Below are 15,932 nucleotides of genomic sequence, written 5' to 3'. Positions count from 1 at the left end.
GCAAGCAGCCACCCAGCTCTGACTCCTGGGCGCTAGGGAGACAGCTCGCTGCTGGGGTTGGCCTCCAGGGCTCCATTGCCCCTGCACTGGCTGAGCCACCCTACCCCACACTGTGGTGCTGGGTCCTTCTACTCCCCTTCCCCCTCACCGAGCTCTGAAGCTCCTTCCTCCCTTACCCCCCCCACGCCCACAGGCTCACCGTAGGGTGCTCGCTTGATGGCAGTGCCTAGGGGACTGGCAGGCCTGGAGAGGCAGCCCCCTCCCTGCTTGGTGTTTCTGTTTCCCTGTGGCAGAGACGGTAGAGGTTGAGAGAGAGGGTACATGATGAATGTTTAACCCCAAACAGGCCAGCCTGCTCTAGCCCATGGAGCTGCACTGGGCAAGGCCAAGAACCAGCAGCCATCCCCCAGGCCTGCTGACCAGGGCTGGCACAGGGGTCCTCCATGCACAATCTGGGCCCCCAGCGGAGAAAGGCTCTGTCTCCCATTCCCCAGAGCCAGCCAGCCCCCCACGCTGGGACCAGAGCCAAGGGAGAAGCCAGGGCTGATGAGCATGTCTTCCCTGGGGATACCTGCTGACCTGTGATTGGAGCAGGGGTTCATGCACTGAGGCTGGGGTTCACTTGCCTCTGCGTTGGAGAAGTCACACAATTACACCTGCAGCTGCTGGCTGTGCTGTCACTCCTGTAGGACCAGATGCCCCAGGCCATGACTTGGTCATGCTCAGGGCCCACAAAGGCTCTCATGACACCACAGTGTGATTGTAGACTCACAGGCAGTAGAGCTGAACAGCTGTGTGCTGGAGCTGACCCACACAGGAAAATGTTCTAGACCAGACAGGTGCACTGATGTTCTGGAGCTGGTGCCTTGGATAGTGAAAAATCTGCTTCTGAATGCAGGTGAGCCTGGTGCCAAATGGATTTAGAATATGTGCATTAGCAAGATGGTGTTACAGAGCAGATGGCATAGCTGGATGGTTCTAGACCACATACCTTATTTGGTCACACCATCGCTCTAGAACATGCTCTGTGGGTCTAAATTGCACATGCCCTAACTGTCTGCAATTGGCTTCTAGAATCCATGCCGTGGTTCTAGACTACTTGTGCTATCTGGACAACACAAGGTGAGTGAACATTAGGAGACACCATGGTTCCAGCAGGGCAGCACTACTTGGATACTAGGGGGTTCTAGAGCACAAGGCTAACTGGACATAAGGGTCCAGACCAGCTGCAAGCCTCAGTGTTTTGAAGCAGAGATAACTAGAGGGCATGAGGGCCCCAAAGGTGGCTGCTTGTCCCACCTGTCCCTAGAGGGACTGTGTCTGCACTGAAGTTGGAGAGCTGTTTCCCCATGGCACCTAGGCTTTTCAGAAGAGACACGGCCCATGTGCTGCCCACGCATGCTGTGGCACTTGGCCCTCCTGCACCTGCCTTGCCCCATGGTCTAGAATTCACCAAGCCTCAGAAGTTCTCAAACAGGCCCTTTAATCTGGAATATGGACCTCAGCAGCTGATGGGACAGAGCACAGCTTGGTCTAGGGTTGCCAGGACCTGGGCTTGCCCATCCAGTGTGGGCCCTGGGCACCCCATACCCCAATTGCCAGGGGAGCCCCCCCCCCTCTTAATACAAGCAGAGCTATTTTCCAATCAGGAACCAGAGTAAAATGCTGTGGGGTCTGGGCAGCAGCATGATTCCCCCTTCCGCACTGTATGGTGGGGCCAGCCATGCCTCATCTCAGAGTGGGTAGTCATGCCAGAGGCTGCAGAAGAAGGCAGAGAGAATGTGGTTACTTCTCAGAGTCCCTGGCTCTGCATCCTGCCCCTCCCACCCTCTCCACTGGGCCCAGCCAGGGCTGGAAGGCCTGGAATGCAGCTGGTTCCTCACAGCGCCACTGTGGTGGGTCTGCAGGAGACAATTTTACGGTTGATTTAGGGAAATGACGCAGCTGGGTCTCACAATTATTGGCTTTCAGGGATGGCCAGCCTGCAGCAGGGGGGAGGAAGCCCAGATCTCTTGGTCTCCCCTCAAACACCTTCATTTCTTCCTTCTCTTTGCCCAGCCCTCAGAGACAAGGCTGTGCCCCAAGGCAGGACTGGAAACCCCAAGGGCTGCTTGGTACAGGGCACAGCTGGTGGCACTCTCCCCTCATAGTCACTGCTTGCACCAATGCACCATTAAGAGGCGCTGTGCTGCAGGGTGAGGGGCTCAGTAGGGGGCGCTCTCTCCTCACAGTCAGTGCGGGCACCAACTGTACTAACCTTTGAATCACCCTCAATAGGTTTCAGGATTAATGCCCCACTGAGTTGCTGGGGCAGCTCTCCTGTGTGGGAGCTGTGGGTCTAGGCTCTCTGCAAACTCCAGCAGGTGTCACTGCAGGAGGAGCATTGCTTCACAACTGCAAGGGCAGAGGGTTTGTTTCTCCACTGGGAGTTGGGGCGGGGGAGCAGATCCTGAAGCGTGAGCCTGCAAAGGGTTATGGAGATGCCCTAGATCTGCAGTGATCATTTGTGGAGCCCCCTTGTCCCTCAGATCTATGCACAAAACTCCTTCCAAGCAAGGCTGCTTGGAGCAAAGGGCGTGGGGGCTGAGTTCCAGCTGATGCACCCAGGAGACTGATCACATTCTTCTCCCCCCCCCCACCACACACACAAAGCAGGACTTGTTTCAGGGAGATTTACTATCCCAGGGTGATAACGCTGCTGAGCAGCAGCTGGGAAAGCACCACACACATCTGCAGATGCCCTGCAGCCCCCTGGAAAGGGGCTGAGCCCCAAACCAACCAGTGCATGAAGCTGGGGTCTCCCTCATGCTCCAGCAGTGTCTCCCGCACCATGAGAGGTGGGCTCAGCCCCAGGGACTCGGCCCGTTCCCAGCGCTGCAGCCGGGTGATACCTGCCGGCAAGAGAGTGAAAGGTTAATGGGGGGTGGGGTGGCAGGAGGGTGCAGCTAGCTGAATGTCCAGGTGCACCCCCATTGTGCCAGCGTTGCACAGATAACGACCAAGATCAGGGCTCCACATTGTGCCAGGTGCTGCACGGATTCTTCCCTAAAGAGCTTCATTTTAAAATGGCAGAACAGGCTCAGCCCTGGGCAGGGTGGATGGGAGTGCTGCCCTCTCTCCATTTTTGATCAGGGGGCCAGCCCTGAGAAAATGGGGGTCATTGGGGGGGAATCTGTAGCTCCTCCCCTCCCCGCAGGGATCCCCAGACAAGTGAACCAAAGAGGAAACATGGTGTTTGGGTGCCGCCATGAAAGGCCTGGCCCATGTCCACGGAGGGTCTGGAAAGACAACAGGCACCCCAAGGACTGAGCACCTGACACCTGCTTCTCAGCAGGCAGAGCCCAGGAACTCAGCACGGCTCTGGTATCAGACCGACGAGCCAGGCAGCTGGGCTAAAAGCCAGGCTTTGGGGAGCCAGAGCCAAATGGGATTCCACCCCAGCTTGACTGGGCACTGAGCTCTGTGACCTCTGCTTCTCTGCACTGCCCTGAGGACTCCCTGTGCCAGCAGGCTAACAAACCCTGCTCCGGTTGGAAAAGCTGCCTGGTGTCACTGGCTGGGGTGTCCGGGGCCCTGGAGAGGGGGACAGTCTTTGACCAGGCATCTGGCTCTGTTGGACTCACTGGGCAGAGCTCATGACGCAAAGCAGAAGCCCAGTGTCTCAGAGATGCTAATGCCGTATGGCAGGTCCTTGAGGAAACGTAGGACGCCCTGAGGGTCAGGCACATTGACGGGGGTTCTCCAAGAGACTGTTTCAAAGCTGGGGTGTAGTGCCCACTCTGTGGATCTGTGACAGAAGGGATGTGGGGCCTTCCCCTATAGGGGGCGCTGGCTCTGATCAGGCCAGAGGGGCTGGTTGGCTCAGGAGGGCGGAGAATAGAACACAGGGCCTTTCTCCTCTAGGGGAGACCAGCTCTGATCCAGCCCTACCCCAGAGTTCAGGCCCCCAGAGCTGTTTAGCAGCAGTGGGCCAGATGGCATGGCATTCATTTCCCACTGGCCAGGCTCCCATCACCACATCCCCCAGTGTATGGCCCTATTGGCCACCGGGGGATGGGGAAGGGAGCAGCCCTAGTGGGCAAGGTCCTATGGGACAGAGTGACTAGGATGATCCAGGGGCTTCCCCTGCCCCCATGCTGCCCCCAAAGGGGCCAAGTGGTGAGCTGGCCTGGCAACCCCTTAGCAGGACTGGCTGGAGCGCTCTCAGTGCAGGGTTAGGGGGCGGAGCTCTCGCGAGTATCAGGAGGCGGGGAGGGAAGGAGGCAGGGCTATCACCGGGGCGGGGGGGAAGGGTAGGGACACACATCAGTTCAGGATGGAGGGGGGGTGGGGCTCTCACCAGTTCAGGACAGAGGGGCAGGGCTGTCACTGGTGTGGAGGGAGAAGGGGGCAAAGCTCTCACCTGTGGGTCACAGGGAGCTCTCATCAGTGGGGGGCTCTCACTGGTGGGGGGAAGGGTGGGGCTCTCACTGGTTCAGGATGGAGGGGGCAGGGCTCTCACCAGTGCAGGGTCCATACTCCCAGCTGAGGTCGAACTGTTTAAGCATCTCCAGCTGGGCCGGATGCAGGGAGCTGTCTGTGGGGGATTCAGCTGGGACCGGCACCGCCTCTGAGCAGCAGATGGGGACAGACAGATTAGCATTGCTGTGGAAATAGGCCCAGGCCCCCCCGCAGCCCCCCCCCCCCGCAACCCAGTGCAAGTCAGGAACCTCTGGCCCCAGTTGCTCCCCCCAGGGCTGAGCCTGAGCAGGCACGGCTTGAGAAGACATGGCCCAGCTCTCAATGGCCAGGGGCAGATCGAGTGACAATGGTTATTATGGGTCTGTCCATGGCTCCAGATCTATCCATCTCCCCCGCCCCAACGGCCCTGACCCTTGGCTCTCCCGTAACCCAGAGGGTGGGGTATGTTGCAGGGACAATGTCGTCCCCCAGGACTGAAACCAGCCCCAGCTCTGAGAACGCAGCCCACTCTGTCTGAGCCACCGAGCTGCCCGAAGCTGCGAGGCTGAAACAGGCTCCAGTTTGCACCCCTGGCCTGACCACCTGGGGGTGGGGAGACGACAATGAGCAGTACAGCATACTCATGCCCCCAGCCCCGAGACAGTTCTGCCCCTTCATCCCCCACTCCGAGACCGCTCTGCCCCTGTACCCCCCCCATGGACCCTGAGACAGCTCTACCCCCTGCACTTCTCCAGCCTCTGACAGCTCCACTCCCTTGCACCTCCCAAAACAGCTCCACCCCCCATACCCTGCAGCTATTGAATCGGTTCTGCCTAGGAAACCAGGTGTCCGGTTTTCAAGTGGAACACCCAGTTGAAAAGGGGTCCTGGTGACTCCAGTCAGCACCACTGACTGGGCTGTTATCTGTCCGGTTGGCAGCGCCACACAGCAGGGCTGGCAGGCTCTCCGCTACTCTCTGCGCCGTGTGGCTCCTGGAAGCAGTGGCATGATCCCCCTCCAGCTTCTGTGCATAGGGGCAGCCAGCTCTCCCCCGGCACACTGCCCCCACGCCAAGCGCCACCTCCACAGCTCCCATTGGCTGGGAACAGCAGCCAATGGGAGCTGTGGGGTTGTGCCTGTGGATGCAGCACACACCTCTGTGTAGGAGCCAGGGAGGGCCACGCCGCTGCTTCCAGGAGCTGCTTGAGGTAAGCACTGCCCAGAGCCTGCACTCCTGACCCCACCCAGACCTCAACCCCAACCCCCTACCCCAGCCCTGATCCCCTTCCCACCCTCTGAACCCCTCGGCCCAACCCAAGCACCCTCTTGCATCCCAAATCCCTCATCCCCGCCCAACCCTCTGCCCCAGCCCAAAGCCCCCTCATGCACACTGAACCCCCAGCCCAGAGCCCCTTCCTGTACCCCAAATCCCTCATCCGAGCCTGCACCCCCAGTCAGAGCCCTCACCCCCCAGCACTGTGGGTAGACAGTTGGCAACTCTAGTTCTGCCCCCTCTGCATCCCCTAGCTTCTGAGATGGCTCCACACTCACTCCCATGCCACCCCCAATCCCTGCTCTATCTGCATCCCAAGATCCGGCTGTGCCATCCAGGGCCCCAGCTGTGCCAGGCTACGGTATGAGCCCATCTTCTGAGGCCCTGCCCCTCCATGGACCAGGCATTCACCTGGCTGTAGGCTCCCCTCCTTGGTGTCAGGGTCCCGCCGCTGCCTCTTCACCACCTGGAAGGAGTCGGTGATAAGCCGCTTCCTGCCCATGGCTCCTAGCTGCAGTGGGGAGCAGGAAAGTTTGTCAGCGGGGAAAGGAGATCTGGGCCCTGGGGCAGCTCCCAAGAAGAGCCTGAGGGAGATGCCCCAAGGTGGCAAAACTAATGACCATTACACATAACTACCCCTAGCAACATTCTGCTCCCCTCCCAGAGCCAGGATAGAACCCAGGAGTCCTGGCTTCTAGCCCCCCGCCCCTGTAACTCCTAGACCCCGCTCCCCTCTCAGGGCCAGGATAGAACCCAGGAGTCCTGGCTTCAAGCCCCCCGCCCCTGTAACTCCTAGACCCCGATCCCCTCTCAGGACCAGGATAGAACCCAGGAGTCCTGGCTGCCAGCCCCAAACCACAGTCCTTCCCCCTCCGTCCACAGGGCAGGGCTGGGGGTTCCCCTTCCTGCGCTCCCAGCTCTGGGGAGGGGGAGATGGTCACAGGGACGGGACGGTACCGGACACGACTGCGATCGGCGCCAGGACCCACTAACCGAGACCGAGAGCCCTGTGGGGGTCCTCGGGCTCCGGCCCCCCCGCCCCGACACAATGAAGGGCCCCCGCCTTCCGGGCCGGCAGCCAATGGGAGCGCTGCTTTCGCTTCGCCTTAAAAGGGCAAGCACAGCTGGGGCGGTGCAGAGAGTGAGTCGGGGAAATGGCGGAGCAGGGGTGGCCGGGCTGGAACAACAGCCCAGAGCACGGGTGGGGGGACCTGAGGGGGGCGCACACAGCAGGATGGGAGCACGGGGGGAAGGGATGAGGGACACGATGCACACAGCAGGGATGGTGGGATGTGGAGGACGCACATAGCAGGGATGGTGAGACAGGGGAAAGGATGGGGGCACACAGGACCGATGGGAGCACGGAGAGAAAGGGATGGGGACACGGGGGCAAACAGCAGGGATGGGAGCACCGGAGGGGGGGAGGAAGGGATGAGGGACATGGGAGTGCACACAGTAGGGATGGGGGGAAGGGATGGGTGGACATAGGTGGTGCACACACCAGGGATGGAAACATGGGGGCAAATATAGCAGGGATGGGGGAACATGGGGGTGCACACACTGCAGTGATGGAAGCACGGGGGCAAGGCACAGGGGGATGTGGAGGGTGCACACAGCAGTGATGTGAGCATGGGTGGAAGGGTTGGGGGACACAGGTCACACACAGCAGGGATGGGGACATGGGGGGGAAGGATGGTGGACATGGGGTGTGCACACAGCAGGGATGGGGGACATGGGGGTGTACACAGCAGGGATGGGGGACAGGGGGAGGAGGTGGGGGTGCACACAGGAGGGATAGGGGTAAGGGGGGGAAGGTCATGCCCATCCTGCCCTATCTCAAGGCAGGGATTGGACCCCAAGCAATCCCTCTCCCCTCCTATCCCAAGGGGACTCATGTAGGCCAGTGAATTGGGGCTGGGATAATCCTCCCACCTCCCTGCTTTTAGGCAGGCTGAGCATTCCCAGGGTGAATGGGTCAGCAGGGACCCTCTCCCTCCCTGTGAACAGTTTAGGGGGATAGGGTGGACACATAGGGCTGGCTTATTGGTGGGTGCTCACAAGGGGGCAAGGCCAGGACCAGACTCCTCCCTCAGTTTGATCTCCTCTAAAATTGAGGGGAATAAATGGGGGTCCTGAGTAGGAAGAGGAGGGGAGCATAGCAGGGTCTCACTCTGGGGTGTAGGGGATGCTTGGTATGGGGGGGAGGAGTACAGTGGCATCTCACTCAAATGCAGGGGGTATAGGGGAGGGAAAATTGGGTCTCTGGCAGTTGGGGGCATTGGGGGAGGGGAGCACACTACAGTCTCAGAGGCAGGGAGTACAGGGGGAGCATGGCAGGGTCTCATTCTGGGGCTGTTGGACTGAGCAGGTGCCTGTGTAGTGCGGGAGGGGGACTAGAGAGGTCCTTGGGACCCAGGGGGAGGGCAAGAGAGACTCATCACTGACTGGGCTGGGGACAGGTGCCTGATATAAGCAGGTGCAACAGTGATGGGCATGCTGTGGGAGGGAGGATGGAGACAGTTTAGCTTCCTTGTTCATGGTGCTGTGCTGCTGATCCCTCTCCAGGGACAGGGCAGGGGGAATGGACACAGCAGGGCTCTGGTTTTGCTGGAGAATCACCCTGGAGTCCAGTCAGGGGTAGGGGGCCTCACTGCACCAGGTGCCACACAGGCAGATGGTGCCTGCCTTTGGCAGCCAGGCCTGTGGGGAGCACTAGAGAGCACAGAGTGGAACCATGTCCATGGGGAACCCCTGCCCTGCCTGCCTCAGCTCTGTTCCTGGCCTTGCCCCACAGGACCCCCTGTTCCTGCCATGGGCTGGGGAGATGGGAGCCTTGGCCAGCCATGGGGCAGAGTGAAGTTTGTTTAGGGGAGTGTGATGATCTCTACCTATGTTCACTCCTATTACAAGACTATGATACATTTTGTACAAAGCACACTGTAAGGTATCATTTGAAAACTCATGATTTGCTGATCATTACTGTCCTGATAAATGTGTGGCAATACTGTACATAAGATTGCACTGTATGATCTTACCAAGACATAGTCCAACATGTTCTGGAGGGCAGTCACAAACAAGTTCTCCAAGACAAAAGGCTAGCCAATGCCTCAGCCAGGTGTCAACTAGATCAAATGAATCACCCCCTAATTCAGTGGCCGCTCTTCAGCAGGAGAGTGCGTGTGAGCAAAATAAAATAATATAAATAAATAAAATCTACATTTGACAAAGAAGCAGCTTCAGGTTCCTGGCCACACAGACTCTGCCGCCAGAACATCAGCTAGAGATAATTACTGTGCAAGGGAAAGGGCTATAAGAGGAAAGGGCAGGTGTCCTAAATCATCTCTCCCTTGCTCTCTACCCATGACCTCGTCAACACCAGAAGAGCAAAAGAAGCAGCAGTGGACTCGGAGGGAGATTCTGATTGAAAGAGGTTTCTCCAGTAAGACCACTGGAACCTGATGTGAGAGACACCTTTGCTTTATATTCACTTAGTTTGTTAAATTAGGTGTTGTTTTACCTTTTACTTTATTGTAACAAATTCTGACTTTTACACCTCATCACTTTTAGTCACTTAAATTACATCTTTCTGTAGTTTAGATAAAACCAAAACATCTTAACCAGTGTGTTTGGATTGCAGTGTTTAGGAAATGCATTTGGGATAACGAGATTTGTGCACATCATTTTCTATTAATAAATGGGCTTTATATGAGCTTGTATCATCCAGGAGGCTGCTGGGCAGTACAAGAGGCACATGTCTGGGACTGGGAGTTTGATGATGTTGCCCTGTTGAGTGCTATAGCTAGTCATTTACAAATTACACATGTAATATAGTTGAGTGATTTACATGTGGGAGGCTGTGTGAGAGTAGTCCAGGAGTTGGTGCTCTTACAGCAAAGGAGTGTAAAAGGCACCCCAGGCTAGAGAATTCAGGGAACACAGTTGTCCTATCAGTACTCTGCATAATGTCAGTAACAGAGCACAGACTCACCACTGCAGCGCCTCCTGCAGGTTGTGCTGGGAATTAGCTCTGTCCAGCTGTGGAGCACCCTCTGCAGGTAGTGTCTCACCCATTGTCTGCTCTGCTGTCGGGGACCCACGTTGCTCCCTGGCTTGCAGCATCCTCTTCTGGACACAGCCCTCTGTCTGTGCCCCACTAGGTTCTCTCCCCTTCTGGGGGGGGGGGGGGCGTATCAGCAGTCCTCAGTCTGCACCTGCCCTCATGACAAAGTGCAGCCCTGAAGTCTAGCCCTTTGCCTCAGGGGCCAGCCACAGTCTGTATTGAGCCACACTCCTCCACAACCAGGTGCAGTGTAAGGGGGGGGGGGTGGGGAGCCAGGCCTACCCACTACTCTGGGTCCCAGCCCAGGGACCCTCTGGCAGCAGCTATGTCCTGCCCTCCTTCTCTCCCCTCTACTGCTCACACTCCATGGTCCACTTCCCTTTGGCCCTTGCACCTGCTCAGCCCTGTCTTTCAAGGGTCTCAGCCTGACAGGTATCAGGTTGGAGCTTTTCCTCTGTTCCCCTGAGCCTGCCCAACACTGTGCTATCTAAGATCCCATTCCTGGGAGCCAGTCCTCCTCCCTTGCTTATCCAGGGAAGACTGCTGTCTCCTCTGCTTTGTAGCCTTTATATAGGATCCAGCCTGGCCCTGATTGGCTGCCTTTCTGCCCTTCTCTGATATGCTGTGCAGAACCCAGCCACTCTCCAGCTTGCTTTAACCCCTCCTCTGCCAAAGTGGGGCAACTGCCCCACTACAATGTCATAGTGGTATAGTTGGCAGGATTTATGCACAGATGGTTATTTTAAATGAAGTGTATATGTTAAGCACTGGTACAATGATTTAAAGAGTCTCAAGTACAGTGGCTGGAAATGGTCAAACAGGTTGTTGTTTGTTGTTTTCTATTTGCTTATTTTGGGTGAGGGAAATAGAAACAGAAAAGTGTAAAAATGAACCCCAGTGAAACAACTGCAAAGTTAGAACTGGCTAGATTGGAGGTAGAAGAGAGACAGAACACAAATTCCAAAAGTGGGAGGTAGAAAGGAGACCAAAAGAGCAGTCAGAAAGAAGATGAAGGAGACAGAAGCAGCTGCTGCATGGGAAGCTGAAGAAGCCTCCCATAAGAGAGCCATGGAGCCAAAGCACCAAGAAACTGAAGCCCAGAAGTGAGCTGAAGAGGGAGAGGAAATACAATCTAGAACTGTTGGAAAAGCATGGAAAGATCCTAGAGTCACCAACATCTCCCTCCACTTAAGGAACTCTCAACTGGGACAAGTTGTGTTGTTACAAGAGTGTGGACTTCAAGTAACCTGTACTTGGCACAACCGCAGCCATTTTGTATACTCAGCTACAATTAGTTAAAAATGAGAATGCTACATAGTTAGAAATAATTTGGCTATTGCCTAAATAAAGCAGACAAACAGCGGCACAGCTGCAGCTTTGTACAAATTAATTAATTTATTTTTAAAAAGAGTGTAAATAACTGGCCTTGGATCTGTGCATCTTACTGTTATGACTAGGAGTGACTTTGCTGATAAGTAGCATTATGAAGTGTGGAGGGTTTTTTTTTTGTTTTTGCTGTTGCTAGGAAAATGTTAGCTTAGTAGAGGTTACTATAAGTTATTAAATATGTACTTTGTTTTGAGTAACTTAAACATTAATTGAAAAGTGTGCAATTTGGAGCAATTCAAGGAGGATTTCTAAGAGTTAACAGACTGACATCTTACTCCCCAGCAGCTGGAAGCATGGCTGATCACCGGAAACCTGCTCTGCCACTGGCCCTGCCCCCACTCACTCCTCCCCTCCCACCCCAGCCTCCTGCATGCTGGGGAAGAGCTGATCGGAGAGGGAAGGGGAGGTACTGATCAGCAAGGCTGCTGGTGGGTGGGAGGTGCTAGGAGCAGGGGAGGAGCTTATAGGGGGCTGCTGATGTATTACTGTGGCTCTTTGGCAACGTTCATTGGTAAATTCTGGCTCCTTCTCAGGCTCAGGTTGGCCCCCCCGCTCTAGACTATTGCTGTTGCATATGTGTGTGTGCTTGAGACTTAAAAAGGAGCTTTATGTGAAAGTGCTCGTTTGTACCAATTGTTTATCAGAGGGAGGAGTTGTGTCCCCATTGATTTAATTCCTGAAACTGTTTGGAAGACAAAAATTAGTTACCAGAGTATCATATTCAAATAATTCCCAGTAACAAATTTGGTGAGCCAGCCAGGAGTGGTGGAGAGGAAGGGGATGATTGGTACTAAGTTTGTTGCAATAGGGACTAGAGCAGTGTTTCCCAAACTTGGGACGCCGCCTGTGTAGGGAAAAGCCCCTGGTGGGCCAGGCCGGTTTGTTTACCTGCCGCGTCTGCAGGTCCGGCCAATCGCGGCTCCCACTGGCCACGGTTTGCTGCTGGAAGCGGTGCAGGACAAGGGACACTGGACTAGAGGATGGTGAGACAGGGACGCAACCTGTAATTCCCCTGTTGTATCTGTAAATTGACTCTCAAACTACAATCCATTACTGAGACACAGGCTGGTAGCCTGGCAGAGTAAAAAAATATTTCAGAAGAAAAAGGGAACATCTGGAAAAATGGAAAGGTTGGATATAGTTTTGGGTAAAAGCTTGACAAATTTTGTCTAGGAATATGGTAATTGTCTTTGGAAGCCTGGAGCCTTCTCCAGCCCTGGGGCATTCCTGCAGCTCTGTAAGCAAATGGTAGCAATAATAGTAAATAAAAAAATAGATCCGTTAAAGGCAAAAGTAAAGGAGTTAGAAAAGAAAGCAGATAGTCTAAAGGTAGATTCAGACACCCTTAGGGCTATGACTCTGACTCAGGCAGCACAGCGAGTGGCAATGCAGAGGCAAGTGTGTAGTAGTTTAAAAAAAAAAAAAGGTGAGTGAAAATCTGGAGCAGGAAGTATATGAATTGAAAAGGCAGAAAGTGAAAAGGGAAAGTGTGTGTGTGGGGGGAAATGAGGAGTCCTTGTAGCACCTTAGAGACTAACAAATTTATTTCGGCATAAGTTTTTGTGGACTAGAACCCACTTCATCAGTTGTATGAAGTAAAAGATACAGGAGCAAATATAAATACATGAAAGGATGGGGGTGCTTTACCAAGTGTGAGGTCAGTCTAACGAGATAAAAATCAATCAACAGCAGGATACCAAGGGAGGAGAAATAACTTTTGAAGTGGTAAGAGAGTGGCCCATTACAGACCGTTGACAAGAAGGTGTGAGTAACAGTAGGGAGAAATAGGTATTGGGGAAATTAAGTTTAGGTTTTGTAATGACCCAACCACTCCCAGTCTTTATTCAGGCCTAATCTGATGGTATCTAGTTTGCAAATTAAGTCTAGTTCTGCAGCTTCACATTGGAGTCTGCTTTTGAAGTTTTTTTGTTGAAGAATTGCCACTTTGAGGTCTGTTATCGAGTGACCAGAGAGGTCAAAGTGCTCTCCTACTGGTTTTTGAATGTTATGATTCCTGATGTCAGATTTGTGTCCATTTATTCTTTTGCATAGAGACTGTCTGGTTTGGCCAATGTACATGGCAGAGGGGCATTGCTGGTGTAAGCGGAGGAATGGTCCCGCTATTGTGGGGAACTTTCCTGGCTTCTGCGCTACCCCGGTGAAGTGGGCTAGCGAAAGGATCTGAGTCCTCGCTCCCACTTCCTTTACCCAGAGGCCTCCCTGCCCTTGAGGACTCCCCTTCCACTTTCCTGTCTGGCAGAGTTCTCGTAACCCCAACAAGGCTGGGCCCAGGATTCCTGGGGGGCTTGACCCCCAGCCCTGCTATGGTCACCTAAGACAGGGGCTAGGGTGTCCCCACTTGGAGTACCCTCTCTGCACTGGGCACCTCCCTGACCCACTGATTATTCCATACAAATTAAAGCAAATACAAGTTGTTTAATTAACAATTAATTTTAAAAAAGAATAAGGAAAAATGGGAAAGGTTACAGGAAAACACATCACTCTGCTCTGGGCAGGGAACATTACAAAGAGTGTCTCTGGACATCAAGGCAGTTCACAGTCTGTTCCTTGTAGGTCCCAGGCCTCCGTCTCAGGCCCTGGCTGTGCTGCAGGGATCCTGCGGATTGGACACTTGCAATGGTGGTGGCCACACACCTCCGGGCTTTGGGTGGTGGGACCCTTCTTCCCAGCATCAACCCATCATCAGGTTAAGATCCCCCTCCCAGTCTGGCCTGCAAGGACCCTTGGCTGGGGGTATCTTTCTGCACTGGGCCCTTTGCCCAAGGTCCCCCCTTGGCTGGCCCTGGTTGATCACCACACCTGGCTCTGTGGCTGCAGCTCTGCTCCCAGCACAGGGTCTGCTTTCCCTGGGCTGCACCTCTGGCTCTGTGGCTGCAGCTCTGCTCCCAGCATAGGATCTGCTCTCCCTGGGCTGCACCTCTGGCTCTGTGGCTGCAGCTCTAGCCCCTCTGTATCTGGCATGGCTCTGCTCTCCAGCTCAGCTTGGGCCCCTGCTTTCTGCTTAGCTTGGCCCGACTCTGTCTGACCCAGGCAATTCCAGCTCACATGGAGGATGGGACCCACCCTGGCCTTCTGACTCCTTGATTAGCCGGCCTGCCCTGTCAATCAGGCTAACCTGGAGCATTGGCCTCTCGCCATTGTTCCTGGGGACTGTCAGTCTCAGGGTCCTGATTTCCCATCGACCCCTCCCCTTTTAGTGCTGGGAGCTAGCAACCAAAACACCCCCACTGAATGTTAGTAAGGGGGCAACAGTCCCCTTACACTGGCACAAAGTGAGGCAGCTGTTACAGCCTGTGGGCTGTTCGGCCAGGGCTCATCCCCCTCCAGGGCAGCAGGGAGTCAGACCGCCTTGCTACCTTGATCAGGTGTGTCAGGGAATTAGCTTGGCTGTGCGGCAAACAGTCAGCAGCTCCGGCCCTCTGGCAGGGGCTGAGCAAACAGTTCAATATTAGCAAGCCCAGGCCCTGGGTCAGGGCGGGGCAATAAACAGTCACTAGCTCAGACCTCAGGCAGGGGCTGAGCAAACAGTTGAACAGCAAACCCCAGGTTCCTGGCTCCGAGCAGCCTGGGAGAGGAGGAGACTGACACCCATGAGGTGGGTGGCAGGGGGGACACAGGCCCACCCACTCCACTGCATCCCAGCCCGGGGCCCTAGCAGCAGCAGAAACCCACTGCTGTGTCAGTGGGGATCCTGGCTGCAACACACTGACATTGGCTCTGGCAGTGTAGCAGGCTGACTAGGGTCAGCTGCCCCCGGGCTACTTCCTACCTCCCCCTCTAGAGGTACCTGGGTCCGGACAGCATCCTCCACGGGGTCACACACCATGGGCTCCTCAGGGTAGCTTGCGAGCAGTAGGCTTGGCAGCTCCTCGGGGTAACTGGCAAACGGTAGGTCTGGCAGTTCCTTGGAGTAACGGGAGAGCGGTAGGCTTGGCAGCGTCTCTGGGCTTGGGCTACCATCAGGTGTTGGCTGGTCTGGCCATCCTCAGGTCCGCCGCCGATCGCTGTGGTCTCCCCACCGAGAGCTACACCACAGGGGTCTGGTCTCTCCAGTGGCTGAGTTCCAAGTGAGCACTGGGGTCGGACTTTTATACTTCCTGTCCTGCACCTTGACCTCTGAGGGGCGGGTGCAGAGTTTTCTGGCTCCACCCACTTTGATGTCCAGAGAGGCTTGTCCCTCTCCGGGGTGGCGGGGAGCCAGACCACTTAGCTACACAGCCTTATTAAAGGACTCCCAAGATAAGACTTAGGCAGACCATGGGGAATGTAAGACACATTTGTGCCCTTAAAGCAGAGTTGGGAGGCAAAAGAGAATAGTGGCTGTGATAAAAGGGGCTCATAATCTGGAGAGAAATAGGGCAGAGGGTGACCCTAATTTGTATCTTCTTTGTTATAACTATGAAGGGGGAGATTAATGATTTTCCCCTGGGCCCTTTTGGGCAGTACCCATATGGCCCTTTCCTCCAGACACTAGAAGGGCTGCAGAAGTCCATGCCCATAACCCCAGTAGTAAACACCACAGTCAGGAAAATTGGTCACCAGGAGTGTAACCAGGGATGAAAGGAATGGGTAAAGATCAGGCACTTCTCCATGATCAGGTTAGGGCCACAGGGAGAATTGGTAGGTCTGCGAAACCAGAGTACAGCCTTGGGATAGCTGACGAGGATAGCTAATACCTTCAGTCTCACTCTGGCAGATGTGGTGGCCTTGGCCAGAAAATGTATGACCCCCAAGGACTTTGCAGGGCTC

General features: G+C 55.2%; 1 protein-coding gene across 6 annotated transcripts; it reads right to left on the bottom strand.

The window, feature by feature from the left end:
- Positions 1–1,466: 1,466 nt before the first annotated feature.
- Positions 1,467–15,224, bottom strand: POLD4 (DNA polymerase delta 4, accessory subunit). 6 transcript variants are annotated; one of them, XM_039517987.1, is made up of 6 exons: positions 14,971–15,224; positions 8,749–8,873; positions 6,125–6,224; positions 4,502–4,609; positions 2,780–2,891; positions 1,467–1,758 (listed from the first exon to the last, which is right to left on the bottom strand). In XM_039517987.1, exons 2-6 carry the CDS (start codon positions 8,764–8,766, stop codon positions 1,734–1,736), a joined length of 363 nt encoding a protein of 120 aa, XP_039373921.1. In that variant the 5' UTR covers positions 8,767–8,873; positions 14,971–15,224; the 3' UTR covers positions 1,467–1,733. The 6 variants fall into 6 exon arrangements, with proteins under 6 accessions (XP_039373921.1, XP_039373920.1, XP_039373919.1 ...); XM_039517986.1 differs by lacking the exon at positions 14,971–15,224 and adding an exon at positions 9,702–10,299; XM_039517985.1 differs by lacking the exon at positions 8,749–8,873.
- Positions 15,225–15,932: the final 708 nt, after the last annotated feature.

This window comes from Mauremys reevesii, unplaced genomic scaffold (genome assembly GCF_016161935.1).
Source record: "Mauremys reevesii isolate NIE-2019 unplaced genomic scaffold, ASM1616193v1 Contig2, whole genome shotgun sequence".
NCBI classification, from domain to species: Eukaryota; Metazoa; Chordata; order Testudines; family Geoemydidae; genus Mauremys; species Mauremys reevesii.
This window is presented reverse-complemented; position numbering and strand designations above follow the sequence as displayed.